The 16,436-nt window shown below is 38.5% G+C and overlaps 1 protein-coding gene across 5 annotated transcripts in view; it reads left to right on the plus strand.

Annotated features, from left to right (window-relative positions):
- The window catches only part of LOC109418403 (tyrosine-protein phosphatase corkscrew), a 318,951-nt gene that overhangs the window by 243,592 nt on the left and 58,923 nt on the right, over nt 1-16,436 (plus strand). For all 5 annotated transcript variants that reach the window (XM_062855670.1, XM_062855672.1, XM_062855671.1 and 2 more), the window contains one exon: nt 1,467-1,629. In XM_062855670.1, coding sequence (XP_062711654.1) covers nt 1,467-1,629 — 163 coding nt within the window. The remainder of the gene's footprint in view (nt 1-1,466; nt 1,630-16,436) is intronic.

The raw sequence follows: 16,436 nt of genomic DNA on the forward strand, positions 1-16,436 counted from the left end.
ACAATAAAAAGTCGAGCAATTCTGTTGTTCTGGAGTGATTGTCATAATTTGACATAATTTAAGTGAAAACGAACGCTACGAAATCTGTGTAGTTTCCCTAATATTTTATATTTAAAAATATGAACAAATGATCTGTAACGTAAGGCATCGAAGAAACATCCAGTGTTCCTCTCTTCAGAAATCGATGCAGATTCCCTTCAGGAATCTCAGCAGATTCCTTTCTAGAATTCAAAGAAATTTCCTTCACAAAATCGGAGGAGATTCCCTTTGGAAATCTGGGCAGAATTTTCCTTCAGGAAAAGACTCCCTTCAATAATCTGAGGGGATTCCCTTCAGGAATCTGAAAAGAAAACCTTCAGGAATCTGAGCAGATGCCCTTCAGATAACTTATTAGATTCCCCTCGGAAATCTGAGGAGGTTCCTTCAAAAATTTAAGGAGATTTCCTTTAGGAATCTGAGGAGATTCCCTTCAAAAATTTGAAAAGATTTCTTTCAAGAATTTCAAGAGATTTCCTTCAGGAACCTGAGGAAATTTTCTTCAGAAACCTGAAAAGATCCCCTTCAGAAATTTGAGGGGATTCCTTTTAGGAGTCCGAGAAGATACCCTTCAGGAATCTGAACAGATTTCCTACGGGAATCTGGGGACATTCTCTTCAGGAATCTGAAGAGATTGCCATCAGGAATCTGAGCAGTTTCCTTTAAAAAACTGAGCGAATTCCTTCAGAAATTTCAGCAGAGTCCTTTCAAGAATTAGAGGAGATTTCCTTCAGGGATCTAAGGAGATTCCCTTCAGAAATCTGAGGAGAATCCCTTCAAGAATCTGAGCTGATTACTTACGGGAATCTGATAATGTTCTCTTCAGGAATTTGAAAAGATTCCTTTCAATAATTAGAAGAGATTACTTTCAAGAATTTGAGGAGATCCCTTCAGAAATCTAAGGAGATTGCCTTCAAGAAGCTGAGCAGATTCCCTATAGGAATCTGAGGAAATTCTCTTCAGGAACCTGGAGAGATTCCCTACAGAAATCGAAGCAGATTTCGCTTCAAGAATTTGAAGAGATTCCCTTCAGTAATCTGAGTAAATTTCCTTAAGGACAAGGTATTTGGAGTACATTGCTCAAAATTTCTAGGGCACCGTTTTTTAGAACCGTTGAACGGAATTGGATTAAAATTCATCACGCTGTTGATAACCACTGAACAATTAGCGTGATGAATTTTCATACAAATCCGTTCAACGATTCTAAAAAACAGTGCTCTAGAAATTTTGAGCTATGTACTCCAAATACCTTGTCCTTAAGAATCAGAGAAGATTCTCTTCAGAAATGCAAAGAGATTGATTAAATCAAAGAGATACCAAATAGCTGACTTTTTTCTCTACTCGGATTGTCTTATTCATTACCCCAAAACCCCAATATACTCTCCACTAATTGTGACCGTTTTTCTTTTTTTCTTTTCATTTTTTTCCAGATGGTTCCATGGTAACCTGTCCGGCAAGGAAGCGGAACGATTGATCCTGGAACGGGGCAAGAATGGCTCCTTTCTAGTGCGGGAATCTCAGAGCAAACCGGGCGACTTTGTGCTTTCGGTGCGGACGGACGACAAGGTGACGCACGTCATGATTCGGTGGCATGTAAGTATCTGTTTTTCAAATTCCAGTGTAACAACGTGATTGGGTTAACGGTTTTTTATCCTGGGTAATGCAAATCGAGCAAAATGCCCGAAAACTTAGATGGAATAGGTTCAAAAAACCTTATTTTGATGAAAAGTTTGAGCAACATTTTGAAAATTTCACCGCAATCTTGTTAAATAATGTGAAAGAAATGTAAAACATTCAGTGTTGCCAAATATGCAATTTTGATTGAAAAGCTAAAGAGATTTCAAGAGCTACCCTTATCCTCCTTCTAAAGATGTTTCACCAGACTAGACTGAGTAAATGCGGTGCATCCTTGTTTCATCTGCTGCTTCTTGTTTAACACCAGCTCACAGTAGCACTCAAAAGCCTGCTTCAGGCCCGTAGTCTAGTCTGAGTGTCTGAGTGATGTACTTACTCAGACCATAAAAGGAATTCCGTCCCTCGCGCTGCTGGCGGCAGGAGTCTTCCGTCGTCTAGCTGGGCTGTCTGGATGGATGTGCAAACAGTGCTGGTCAATGCAATTGAAACTTCTTGGAAATTGTACATACGATTCTATTTTTACACGGGGATCTTTATCGCGAAAAAATAATATGACTTTGCGGCGAAGTCTTTACGAAAAATTATGTATGGGTTTTTTACACGTATGTTCTGCTATTCTGCTATTCTGCTATTATCAACGCACCCCCTGGCTTTCGCCCATCTGCGTTGTCTTTTCACTAGGCAATACGTCTACCAATTGATGTTTATGGGCTTGCCGGACCAAGTCATGTAGCTAAGCCAAACACCCCACCTACAACTGTTGGGTAGGCACCATTGTCCCGCCCACTGGTCTTTTACAGCTAGTTATAGGTGCATGTGTGCGTGTAAGTATTGGTGTATGTGTGTTAGTGTTGGTGTATTGTAGGCGCCAACTCGTTCTAATCCACTCTGATTGCTAACACCCTTTTAAACCATTACCCTTAAATCTGGCAATCTATGAAATAGAATGAGTTAAGCGCCTGTACATAACAGTCAGTTAATCAAACAAGGAATATTAGTATTAAAGCGGAGATACAATGAAGCAACGCCCCGAACCTCGAGAGCACAAACCCCAAGAACCAAATGACAGGCTGCGCGAACAGTCGATCGACTGGCCACCACCAGTGAATAACCGTCGAGCAAACCCTCCAGCACAAACCGCCACCAGCTCTCCCGACCTGCGCCCAACAAATTTGAGGCACAGCCCAGCCATAGCTTCACCTTAAAACCAAAATCTAGATTGCAGAGCACAATACTTCCCAAGTAACCACGCAGCTCGGGTCGCAAATCACGCACAACACGTCACAAATAAGACAAACACTACCCCGCCCGTACAACCGAAACCGATCTAGGGTAGAGAAGGGTCTCTTTCCACTCCAACCCTGACTCAACTGCACCCACAGGGTAGCGCACACCGAAAAAATTGCACTAATGCATCCATCACGACCCTAGCCGCACGGTCACCTGGGTTGCTTCTATCTGCATGATTTCACCCAACCCGTAACGCAGAGTTTAAATCCCTCTCTTGCATTACAAAGCAGTCCCTCTTCCCAAAGTTTGTGCGTGGTATAAATGAGATTAAAGCTGAAGAAATCGTCACCAACACAACCGCCAACAATGAGCACTCAATGGTGTCGGCAGAATCAATGACGACCCCCTCAGTCCCAAACCCAATTATCCTACACTACCCAAGTAACCACAATGCTGAAGCCGTACTCATTGCACGTACGAAGTACATACAGACCTACCCGCACCGCCCAAACAAACCACCTAGGCCGAACACAAGCGAAAAGCGGCGCCACCACTGTTGAACCACGACTATACCAGTAGGTATAATCACAATTAAGCAATCGTAGATCCATTCCCCGCTCCTATTCAGCCCTAATGATCCATAGCAATGCTTGTCAATATATGCACCCCACACACGCAACCCCCACAACCCAACAGTATGGTCACTTGAGTATCCCTGGGATTTTGATTACATGATGGTCAGGGATCACAGCCATCAAAACGTTCCACACTTTACCAGGGCTTGCGACCTGTAACCATGATGATTTCTGCTATGGGAAACCATGATGGCTAGCGGTGTTATGTATGGGTTTTTTACACGTATGTGTTATAAAAAAAAAACTCCATTGAAGTTTTAAAACGATCCGTAGAAAACTGTCTAATGAACCATTGGTAACTGTTTGATATCCATAAACTATTCCACGAAATGCATGATATCTCAAAAACAGAAAATGAAAAAAAGCTATGGAAAATTATACATAAATATAGTAAACAATCCCTACAACGTAGCAAGTGATTCATAAAATCATGGATGACCTTTTTTTTGACAAACTTTCACTTTGATAAAAACAAAGTTGTTAAAATTCTGGAATTTCAATTAAAAAAGGGACCATTTGACAATTTTCTGTAAATCCAAATGGCTGTTTTTGTTGGGGCTTCTCAGTTTTGACAAAATAAAAATTCTGTTAGTTTATTGTGTCCAACGTTTCGGTTCGTTCAGGACCTACTTCAGGGACTCTGAAAATATTTATTTGTTGTTTATAATTTTATATAGAAACCAGAGTGTCCGAGTTTGAGCCAAAAATATTGAGATTTAAGGTGGCGCAGATGTTTGAATTTTTGAGTAATAAAAAGATACTTTCACATTAATTGTCATAATATCCTCTTCTGTTTTCAATCTTTTTGCACGATTCTCTTTGATTGATTTTTTTTATTGACATTGCATAACATCATTTTTCTGTATTCAGAAAATTACAAGGTTAACAAGATTTTCTCAATATTTCCTTTTTGTTCTCAAAATCTTATCTTTAGTGCACTATAGTTTTTCAAATGCATCAACATTCTTTTGGTTGTACCTTCAAAAAATTGCTTAGAAATTTCATTGTGATATACCAGATACCGTTCAAAAACACAAATCATTGTGAGTAATAATATAAAATTTCAAAGCTTCATTTATTAGCTATTCTTAAAAAACAGTTTGCTTATCAAAAAAAAAAAAACAAAGGAAAATTAGGTTTTTTATATTTTTTTAGTGTTTTTTTTTAAATTTTTTTAGTGTGTATTTTCATGGGAAATTATAATAAGACATTCCTCTTTATTCCGTAGCCCTGAATATGATGCTGAGTATCTGGTTTTGCGAGAAACACGCCAACAATTTTTACCTAGACTTCAATTTCTCAAGAAAACGTTCAAGTTTTTAGGCATGTTTTATCACTTTTTGATGAAAATCGTTATAAAAATGGATATTTAAAAGAATATAGTACGTACAACGATTGGAAATATCAAAAATACTTTCGTAAACATGCTTAAAGATATGAAATTGAGCAAGTAATTGAAAAGTTACCGGAACCTTGAGGCGAAATTGGGTGCATTTCTTCATATTTTGATTTTCTTTTTTTTTTTCAATAAATATCAAAGAAATATTTTCTAAATCGGTTTTAAAATACATTTAGGGGAGAGGGCAAGGAATATCTTGATTTTTTTTCCTGAAGAAAAATGTTTTCTGTTTTTACAAAAACCATTTTAAACATGTTTTTTTTAATTGTTTATGGAAAAACTTAAAACATTTTCCTCTAGGAATGAAATCAAGAGATACCTTGATCCTTCCTTTAAAGTTCGTATTGAAACCGATTTTATTACGCCGTTATTTAAGAAAAAATCAAAAATCTAAAAATGAGAAATAGCATCCAGTTTTGACTTAAGTTGCAAGGTAGAGCAAAAATTTATAATGAAGAAAATCTTAAAAAAAACTATTTTACGATTTTTTTTGTAATATGATGTTCTACAAATTTATTCAAAAAATTGAATCATGCGGAAAGTAACACAATTAAAGTAAAACATCTTTTTATTGGTGAAGTGAACCTAGTGTGATGGTTAAAGCTCGTGACTCATGCCGAGGACCTGAGATCGAATTACGTTTCCGACAAACTAACAAAAAATTTAAATCTTGCTTCGTGGGTTCGAGAAAGTGAAGCCATGGGTCCCGGGATGAACTAGTCCTGGGCCAAATCTTGTTAATAAAGATTAAAAATCTCATTACTCCATTACTCCATATTTTTGACTCTAACTTGCCGGCTTTTCTATTTCTAGATTGAGTTTAAATAAGGGCGAAAGTTACATGAGCGAGTTTTCTTCATCGACTCTCTCTTCTGCAAATTAAAGTGACAAGATGCAAATTCAATCGAATTTTTTCACACTTAGATGCTAGATTGCTTAGATAGCGATTTATGACCAAATAGTGCAACCATACTTGCATCTTGTCACTTTAATTTGAAGAAGAGAGAGTCGATGAAAAGAACTCGCTCATGTTACTTTTGCCCTTATTCAAACTCAATCTAGATTTATGTGATTTGAAACTAGAAGAGCACACAAAATCCAATGTTCACCAACTTTCGAAAAATAAGCCACACCCCATCAAAAAGTCGGCTCTGACCCCCAATTTACAGTGTCTTAATTGTCATGTACAAAGATTAAGTCAACTGGTATAAAATCTACTGAGTACTAAGCGGAAAATGTCGAAAATAGGACCCCCTACACCCTATGTAATGGTATCCATTTTAATGTAAGAAAACAAAAATAAATAAATAAATATCGTGGCAAATTTTGGAAACTTTTACCGAAAAAATCCAAATTATTGACTTTTTTTTTTACTTTCCCATTTTGCGAAGAGCTCGGATCCAGTTGATCCATCTCGCTCATTTACGGATTTACAAAAAGATCGAAACTGCTGTAATTTATGAAAATATAGTAATTTCATTAAAAAAACACTAAAAGAAAAACAACAAAAAACACTAGTAACATTAGGCAATTTTCTCTACTACAGATGTTCTAAGATGATCTTCTTGAGGAATATGGAGGACACTTTTTGAAAACTTCAGAATACATCTTTTGATAAGCACTTTTTGGGAAAATACGGTTAAGAATATCCAATGTTTACCAACTTTCGAAAAATAAACCGCTCCCCATCAGAAAGTTGACTCGAACCCCACAGTATCTCGCTAGAACAACAATTAAGTCAACTGGTATAAAATCTACTGAGTACTAAGCGGAAAATACCAAAAATAGGACCCCCTGCACCCTATGTAATGGTATTCATTTTAATGTAAAAAAACCAATATTTTGGGAAATTTTGGAAACTTTGAGCTTGAGCTTGATTGACCGCCCGTGGATGCTACTCCAGTATCGACAGACCGGCTACACTTACACAAGGAACCAATGAGATCTCTGCCGAAGACTAGCAGACACCTTCAGTGTGTGAGCGTTGGTGATCTTCTATTTATAAGCGATAGGGGAGACTGAGGAGACTTGATCCCTGGGGAGACTTGTTCCCCCATATTTGCTCGGAATCACAAACATTTTTCTTCTAGCATAATTTTTCCAAAACTACTCCTGGACAAACGATTATGATTTGGCTACAAATGATTTTGATTGTACATTGCATTATTTTTTAACGGCTGATGGTTTGTTTTCAGTCCTTCAGAAATCTTTTAGGCGATTCCGAAAAATCTCAATAACTTTGTGAAAATTGAATCAAATCGTGTCAAAATTTCACAGCACATAGTTTAAATAAAATACTTTCAAACTTATTTATCCAAATAAGGTTGTTGTTAACATATTTTAATTAATTCAGCTTAGTATACACAACAGTGACATGGGGAGACTTGATCCCTCGAGGATTACACACACATTATACATGTGAAAGATAAAATTCTATTCGGTAGCCTCTATTTACTTGGAATTCTAGTCTATTCAACGATAAAATGTGTCAGATAATTATAACTTCAGTACAAACCAAGGAAAGGGGGATCAAGTCTCCCCATTTTGAAAATACGACATATCCTTAAAAATTTAAGGAAATCTTACAATTTCAAACACTCTATATTCGTCGAAAATACAAGAAAACTCGAAAAGAAAATGAATAGGAAGATTCTGGAATTATTTTCCCTTTAAATAAACCATGTGCTCAAATGGGGATCAAGTGTCACCCATTTTTGAAAAATGTATCATAAGACATGCCTTCATCAAAAAACAGTTTTGAAAACTTTAACAATAATTTAAAGGCCTTCTATTATGTATTAACATGCAATAGATGTTTACCTGCCATTTTGTACGGAAATCGGATCTAGTTTTGTGTTTTTCTTAAAGTTTCAGGTAAATTAAGAAAAAGGGATCAAGTCTCCCCAGTCTCCCCTAATGGCGCCTGCCACGTCAGGTTGCAGGTCAATGTGGGGAAAGAAGTGATAATTGCAATCGTTTGTATCCACATCAGACCGAATATACCTCTGCGGCTGGCTCATTCATGCGGATGTTGGAGTGTTGGTGGGCTATTGTTGTTAGAGGGTTCACACATTGGTGCGTGGATGCCAGGCGTAAGGTGATAGATTAGTGAAGCTAATGCGGTACAGTTCGCTTTGATTGCATAACTCGTAGGCGTTATTTGATAGATTAACACTGTGCTGTGGAAGTTTGAAGAAAGAGAAACGGCTTTTCAACCGTTTCTGGTTCTAGCGATAGCTACCCAAGTAACCATGACGCTGTATATAGAGCATGAATTTCGCTTTATAGTGTATTATATGACATGCGATATAAAGTTGTTTTGTCATATAGGCACCATTAAAGTAGGTTTAAAGTCGAAAGTGGCGCTACTATTGTTGATTTAAAGCAAGCTTTACTGTGCTAAAGCATATAAAATGCTTGTACCGTATAGCTAATGCAATCAAATCGTATGGATTGCATACTTAATGCATTATGTCAAAAAAGAAAAAAAAAGTATGTTTTTCATTTTTCTATCTATTTTTATCTTCCGATACTCTCACTTTGATGTTTTTTATTGTATTTCGGGAATTGAACCTAGACTGCTGAAACTGAACCACGATGAAACTCGGACGCGCTAACGCTGTGTGCTACGATACCATGTATTTTGCACCTGGAAAAATGTGCAACATAAAGTAAAGTATACTTAGCTCGTGCATTATTGAGTTGTGTTAGCAACTCTAAAAATGTGCTGGGGTCTGAATGCCATCAGTTATGTTACTCTCGAATATAAATTCATCTGTGTTGATTCTGTTTTTTTTTGTTTTCATACGTGCTCACTTCTATCTCAAATACAATAAATAAGAAACAATACAAACAGCGCATTAATCCTTTCTTTTATGAAATCGGGGCGTTATGTTAAATCAGGAAACCGATACCCCACATAATTTTTGTTCCCTCAGCATCTGATTGTTTTCATGTCTCAACCAGAAACCCAAAAAAACATACATAATATGAATTTTCAAACAGCAACATCTGAGCATGATAATCTAAGTGCTCCGCAGCAATCCATGAAAATTTTGGTTTGTTTTTCTTTTGTTTTGAATGGTTCTGTTTCTAAAAGTTTTTTTTTTCGAACTGAGCGATATATTTCTGTTTACAACTATGGAAGCTTTAGTAAATGCATACATAAAGTAATAAATGCTTGCATTATTGATTGCTATAAAGCTTTTAACATGGTAATGTAATGAAGCATTTAACAACGGCTCTATAGAACTATACAGAACTGTCAAAATCTCGTAATGCGTCAAAGCTTTCATAATGTAGATTAAACGCTTCATTACTTGACAGATGTAAAATAAAAGTTATGTTGCATTAGCTAAACTATAATACGATTGAATTAATGTTATGATATAATGCTTGTGGTTACTTGGGTATGAACATATTATGCATGAGTTGTATATGTAGAGAGGAAGGAGAAGGTATATAGAAAAATAGAAAGTAGGAGTAAAAGGAAGGGCCAGGGATCAAACCCAGGACCTTCTGCATGCGAAAAAGAAGCGGTAGCGGTCCGTGGTATTTTTCATTTTGCCCGGAGAGCTAGGGCCAAGTTGATCCATCACACTGAATTATGGGTTTACGAAAAAATCAAAACCGTTGTAATGAAAATATTGTAGAAAAAACATTAGATGGCGTTTCAAAAAATATAGATATGATTATACCATGCGCTTTTCTCGGAAATTTCCCTGAATATTTTTCTCATAGTTTCATTATTCCCTTTGCGCGTCGACGATGAAAGATTGTTTAGGCCTGCATAATGGTCTATAGTAGAGTTTAAAAAAAAAAATCCGAATTTTCTAATAGCTTCTAATGTTTTTTTTTCAAAATTTACGTGGATTGCTGTAAACTCTCTCCAATCAGTTCCATTGCAATGAAAGCATGGAGTGTGCAACATTTGGGTGATTTACCCTACAACAGATCTTCTATGATATTCTTGAGGAATATTTTGATTGAACTTACTGAAATCATCAGAATACACTTTTGATGAGCACTTTTTTTTTGGGGAAAACATAAATAGGCATACTGATTGCATTAATCATGGCAAAACATAAAAATCGACCGTTGAAAAATTATCTGAAGAATTCTAAAAAAAGCTGAAATTTCTGAAGAATTCTGAAACAGAAAGTCAGTGTAATTTATGTCGAGAGAAAATAATAACAAAAATGATGTGATTACAATTCATTGCTGAAGGGTTATGCTAGGCTAATTGAAATGCCTTGAAAAGTTCTTGAAAATGTAATCGATAAATTTAAAAACATTTAGAAAATTTTGAATTTTTACAACAGCTCAAAAAAATTGTAAATGTTGCCAGAAAAGTGCCATTTTAATTTCCAAAGAAATTTACAAAGGAAAATATTGGAAGTTCTAAAAATCTTAAGAAAAACAATGTGGAAAGTCCATATGTTTATTCTAGGCATTCTCCTCAGTATTCTCCCAAAGTTTCATCATGTGTCTTGCTCATATTTAGGCCTAATAAGATCATTATTCAAGTAGGATTTACTAAAAAAACATTTGTCCGTTTCCCAATAGTTCTTCTAATAATTTTTCAAAATTTGTTGCATTGATTGCTCTTATAATTTCTGAAAATTCTAATTCTGAGACTAATAATCATTCAGCATGTTTTTTAAAGCATTTGTATAGTTTGGAAACATTTGTAAATATTGTAAAATATTGGATAATTTTGTAAAATTTGGAAAATTTTGTAAAACTTGGTAAATTATGTAAATTTTTGTAAAATTTGGAAAATTATGTAAAATTTGGAAAATTTGAAAAATTACGTATTTTATAAAACTATGCTCGGTGTTTCAGGTGCCACTCGTGTTCCAGCAGCCACTCACTAACGTTGCGTTTTGCGTTCCTGCAAAATTAGAAACTTTTTGTAACGGATAACCACAAATGGCGTGCCAAATAATATTCCTGTGAAAAGAGATCGCACACATGTATTATGCCAATATACATTATTTTAATGACGGTGAGCAGCTATTGCATCACGAGCGGCTACTGATACACTGACGGTGTATTACTTGCACAAGGTCCCATATATGACTCTTATTTTTTTTTTTGAATGCACTGTAACTTAAGTATGGTTCATTTTTACATTTGAGCAATTCCGGCGGGACACCTGAAACCGGTTGTGGAACACTACCGGTGGTCTCCATCGTAATCTGAGCTGACTTTCTTGAAAACCGGTCATCAGCTTATCGAAAAAACCGTCTGTGTCGCATGCATGGGCTTGTTTCACTTTTATATTTGGCCACTTCCAGCGGGACACCCGGAACCGCTTCCGGTATGCTACCGGTTAAGATATGGTCTGAGACTATTTTCCTGTCTACCGTTCATTAGGTTATACAAAAAGCTGTGATTTGATGTGTCGCATGCATGGGTTTGGGTCACTTTTTTATTTGGTCACTTCCGGCGGGACACCCGGAACCGGTTCAGATATAGTCTGAGAATATTTTCCTGATTACTGTTCATTAGATAATCGAAAATGCCGTGGTTTGAAGGGTCGCATGCATGGGTTTGTTGCACTTTCATATCTGACCCCTTCCTGGGGTACCGGTCCGGAACACATAAATGGTCATAACTCCGGAACGGCTGGACCGATTCAAACCATTTTTAATTGGAAACAATGGGACAATATTCCGCGTCGATTGAAACCAAAAGCGTTGAAATCGGATGATATTTACTATCCAAAAGAGAGGTGATATTTCTGTACACATACACACACATACATATATACACACACATACACACACAGACATCATCTCAACTCGTCGAGCTGAGTCGATTGGTATATAAGACTTGGGGGGTTCTATCAAGATTTCATTTTTGGAGTGAACATATAGCCTTTCGGTACACCTTGGTGTACGAGAAAAGCAAAAAAATCAATGTGGTTCCATTTAAATCCCTGGTGAAACATTTGTGAGTTGAGGACGTGTTTACGCAACATATCTTGTTCAAAGTTGGTAAAATTCCGTTAAAATTCTCAAATGTTTCGACCACCACTGTATCTAACACCGTCATCTCCAACGACAACAACGACGACGATGAATGGCTCGACCCGGTCGGTGCTGATGATTACAAAGAATCCTAAAGCGAAAAGGGCTTGCTTAAGGCGATGATTATAATACACACGCGCGCGCCTTCCTCACCGAGGTCCATCCGGTCGGTGCGGTGGTGGCGGCAATCAGTGTGGTGATATCTCCCATCATCATCGGCCGAAGTGCTATTTATAACGAGTCAAGTGAGAAACATTCATAGCTGCCATAGCCGGACAAGAGTGCGAGACCTTGAAAAGGTCTCCTTTCCTGAGCTGGACCGTGGCGGTGACATGGACTACAACTATCAAGTAGGTAGGCTTATAGGAGAACATCTCCGGTGTGACTGGAATTTTTAACAGAGAGCGCTCCAAGAAAAGGCAAGTGCGCAGAATTCTCAATGATTGCTTCGCTTCAGCGTGGCGCGTTCTCGCCGCGATAAAGCAATAGTATTGAAGCAGGAAACTAGTTATTGCGGTGGATGCCTAATTTGGCTGAGGAGCGCGAATTCAGCATTCCAGATGGGCATTGGTTGATAAATTCTTGAGCAGATTAAGTCTCGCCGACTATGCGGGATGGCGACTCTGTGAAGTAAGTGTGGGAAAAGGTGTTCTGGTTGGAATATGGCTGGTTCTAATTTGGAAGGTTGATAACTTTTTGAAAGCTTCTTCTTTTATGGCACGACGTTCGCATTGGAACCTGGCTTGCCTCTCTTCAACTTAGTGTTCTTAGAGCACTTCCACAGTTATTAATTGAAGGGCTTTCTTTGCCTACCATTGCATGAATTTGTAATTGTGTGGCAAGTACACTATGCCCAGGAAGTCAAGAAAATTGTCCCGACCGGAACGGGAATTGAACCCGCCGTCTCCGGATTGGCGATCCATAGCCTTAACCACTAGGCTAACTGGAGACCCCAAGCTGCAGCTCATCAACGCCGGTCTCACCCAAAGCTTGCCAGATCACGCTTCACTTCCTAAGTAACAATTTTAAGTTGAATAGAGTGAAAGAGGTTCTTAGAACTTCCATAAAACCAAAATAAAAGGTATTAGGTTTTATGACGGTTCTCAAAACCTCTACAAGACTAATGGATGATCGAAATGTAACTTGGGTTGATACGCCCATTATGCTCTCGGCGCTGCATGCCTTCTTGCGTCATCCGGATGATTAGCAAACACCAACTGTGCAAGGTTGTTGCCCGGCATTATCAAAATATACCCTGCCCATCGTACCCTTCCCTCCGTACCCTTCCGATTTTTCTACCTTCTGGATACTGGGTTCGCCAGAGAGTGCAGTGAGCTCGTGGCGACACATCGCTCTCATGTACGCCGCCAATGATCGCAATAGGCATAGTGGGTTGGCAAAAATAGACGATTGGTCAAAACTGATGCTCGTACCTTCAAAAGAAGAGCGTCTACAAATTAGCACCTCTGCTGAGGGAGGAATACTGAGTTAGAATATATTAGTCATTTGATGATACACCAGTAAAAAGTAAGCAACACTAACCAGTAATGCGTGGTGCGGTTTGTATTAACCATATTGCACCGCGGACGCTGCGGTGCGACGCGGGATACCACAACAACGTTTAAGACGCTGATCGTGTCCGCTCATAACTCATTGCGCGCGCTCGCTCCTCGTGAGGTGGTGCAATGACTAACTAGCAGAAACAATGGGTTAGCTCTGTTTGACGACGACGACGATGGCGATGATGGCGGTGCATGTTTGATTCTTGGGTGCATCCAGCAAGCGAAACAAACAAGAAGCGTGTCGAATCGGAATTGGAGGTGACTAATGACCCAAGACGATTTAGTACTGAGATACTGCGGCGACCGACGAATGATGAAGACGTAGTTCCGTACTACCTTTTGCGGTAGTTGTGGGTGGTAGATATATGACGCAGTGATTTTGTTGTGACGCATGTTTTGTTCGGTGCGAAATCGAGCATACTTTTTTGGGTGGGTGGAATACCACGGGAAAGCGGAAGTAAAAACCCAAGTTTCCATAAACATTTGGCTGTGGGGAATATGTTATAAGGCATAAACAGTGTAAGTAGATGGGACGTAATAAAAATCAGTCGTCAACGTCATCATTCGATAATGTTGGCTGAATCAGTCATTGGTATTTTTTTTTTATTTTTCAAAACGTGGAACACATATCTACTCGCAATACAAAACTTCTTTTAAAATTTTACATGATTTAAATGTGCTTGTATCAGATGGTTTCAAGAAAACAGTAGATCTGAGATGTCTGTCTTGTGTGATATATCTTCTAAATTCCTCTGCTATTCTCGGCGAATTCCTAATGGGCTCTCTGGTAAATTATCTGATGAAAATCTTGGTAGATTTCCATGAAGGCCCTTACTAGTTCTATGAAGTCTCATTGTCGAGATACAGCGTGATCCTGATCCTGAGGAATTTCTAAAACTCACTAGCGCCACTTATCGGATAAACCTAGAACTAACTAGTTCACTATCATATAGCTCTTGATGTCCTGATTTACTTTGCCGAAGACGAAATTTTTCCTTGAAGTTTCATTCTCGAGATACAGCAGCTTAAAATTGTTAAGATTCACTAGCGCCACCTAGCGGATAAACCTACAAACAACTAGTTCAGTATCGGATAGCTCTGGATGTCCTGATCAACTTTGCCGGAGCAAATTGTTTTCTATGCAGTCCAAATCTTGGGATTCAAAAGTTTAGATCTTGTACCGACTTTTTAATTCCGCCCTATGTTGCTTATCCTTTGACAGATACGGGTATTTCGACTACCACTTGTAATCTTCCTCAGTGTCCACTCCAGTTATCACTGGACTCCTCAACTGACACTGAGGAGGTTTACAAGTGGTAGTCGAAATACGCGTATCTGTCAAAGGATAAGCAACATAGGGCTAAAATAAAAGGTACGAAACTGATTACACTCATTCGAAGAAGTTTAGAATTACTATGACTCACAAACGCCACCTGGCGCATAAACCTAGAACCAAATAGCTCACTATTGGTTAGCCCCCGATGTACTGATCAATTTTGCCGAAGACGCAATTCCTCTATGAAGCCTGATTCTCGAGATACAGCAGCTAAGAATTTGTAAAACTGACTAGCGTCACCTAGCGGAAAAACCTAGAACGAACTAGTTCACTATCGGTTAGCCCTTGAAGATGTCCTGATCAACTTTGCCGAAGACGAAAGTCGTCCATATGGTCAGATTCTCGAGATACGAGCGTGACGATATTTGCAATGGCTATTGACACAACACCTATCAAAACGAAATGTTTCAAGATCACTAGTGCCACCTACTGGAGCGAATACGTACTAAAATACGTACTATCGGAGAGTTCTTGCTCTCTCCAACATCTTTGCAGAAGACACCAGTTCCTCAACATGTCTCACTTCTACACGGTTATCTGATCTATAAATAGATCGCTGCGCGTAAATGGGTTAACAAGTGTAAGTCTTGGTGGTTTCGTGGTATGCTCCTTGACTTCTTGGCACAAATTTCCCAAATGTAGGAGACCGTGCCTCTGGAGCAGACCTATTGATGCTCTTTGACTATGATGCTTTCAGGGAGTTTAGGTGGCTTCCATGAGGTTCAGGAGTTTCCAGGAGGGTTTCAAAGTGGTTTCTGAAGGGTTCTACATTGGTTAAGGGGTTTAAAGTTCTTTCAGAAGGATTAAGGCGACCCCAGGGGACATCAGAGAGTTTTAAGTTTGTTCAATGTCATTTGAGTAAGCTTCAGGGAGGATTTTCAGAGGCGCTTTAAGGAGTAAGAGTCACTTGACCCATTTAAAACTTTCCTGAAACTTTCCGAAAAAGAATCTGTAATTCATGCAATTCCCTTAGCTATTTGTACCCAACGATGAAAACGATAACATGTGCCTAAGGTCAGTTAGGATGTGGTAACAATGACAAACCAATCCGTCTTCAGAAAGTTTAAGTAGGTCCCCTAAATGATGATGCAAAGCAACGGTTCCTCAGGGATTGCCTTGAAACGCCTCTGAAACTTCCAGAAACGCTCATGAAAAAAGAATCGTGCCTGAGACGCCCCTGAAACCTCTTGAGAACCCCTTAAACGCCCCCGAAGACCCCCTGAAAACCATTGAAATTATTGCTGAATTTTCTTGAAAACCCTTGAAACGTCCCTGAAATCTTCTGAATTCCCCTGAGATGTCTGTAAACATATCTGAGTCGTACCTGAAAGCTCTTGAAACGATTCGAAAGAATAGCTGAACGACCCTGGGCCCCTAAAACCTCACGAAACACGATGAGGCCCCTTAAAAAACCCAGAACAATCAAATCTCTTGAAATACCTGCTTTGGAATGGTTTAAACTCTCCGAAACTCATTGAAGCTCTCTGATTTGCTCCTATAAAGCCTTCTAAGACTCCTTGTAATCCCTTGAAGTGTCATTGAAACCCCCTGAACCTTCTGAAGTACTCT

The sequence above is a fragment of the Aedes albopictus genome, chromosome 3, assembly GCF_035046485.1.
Source record: "Aedes albopictus strain Foshan chromosome 3, AalbF5, whole genome shotgun sequence".
NCBI lineage: Eukaryota > Metazoa > Arthropoda > Insecta > Diptera > Culicidae > Aedes > Aedes albopictus.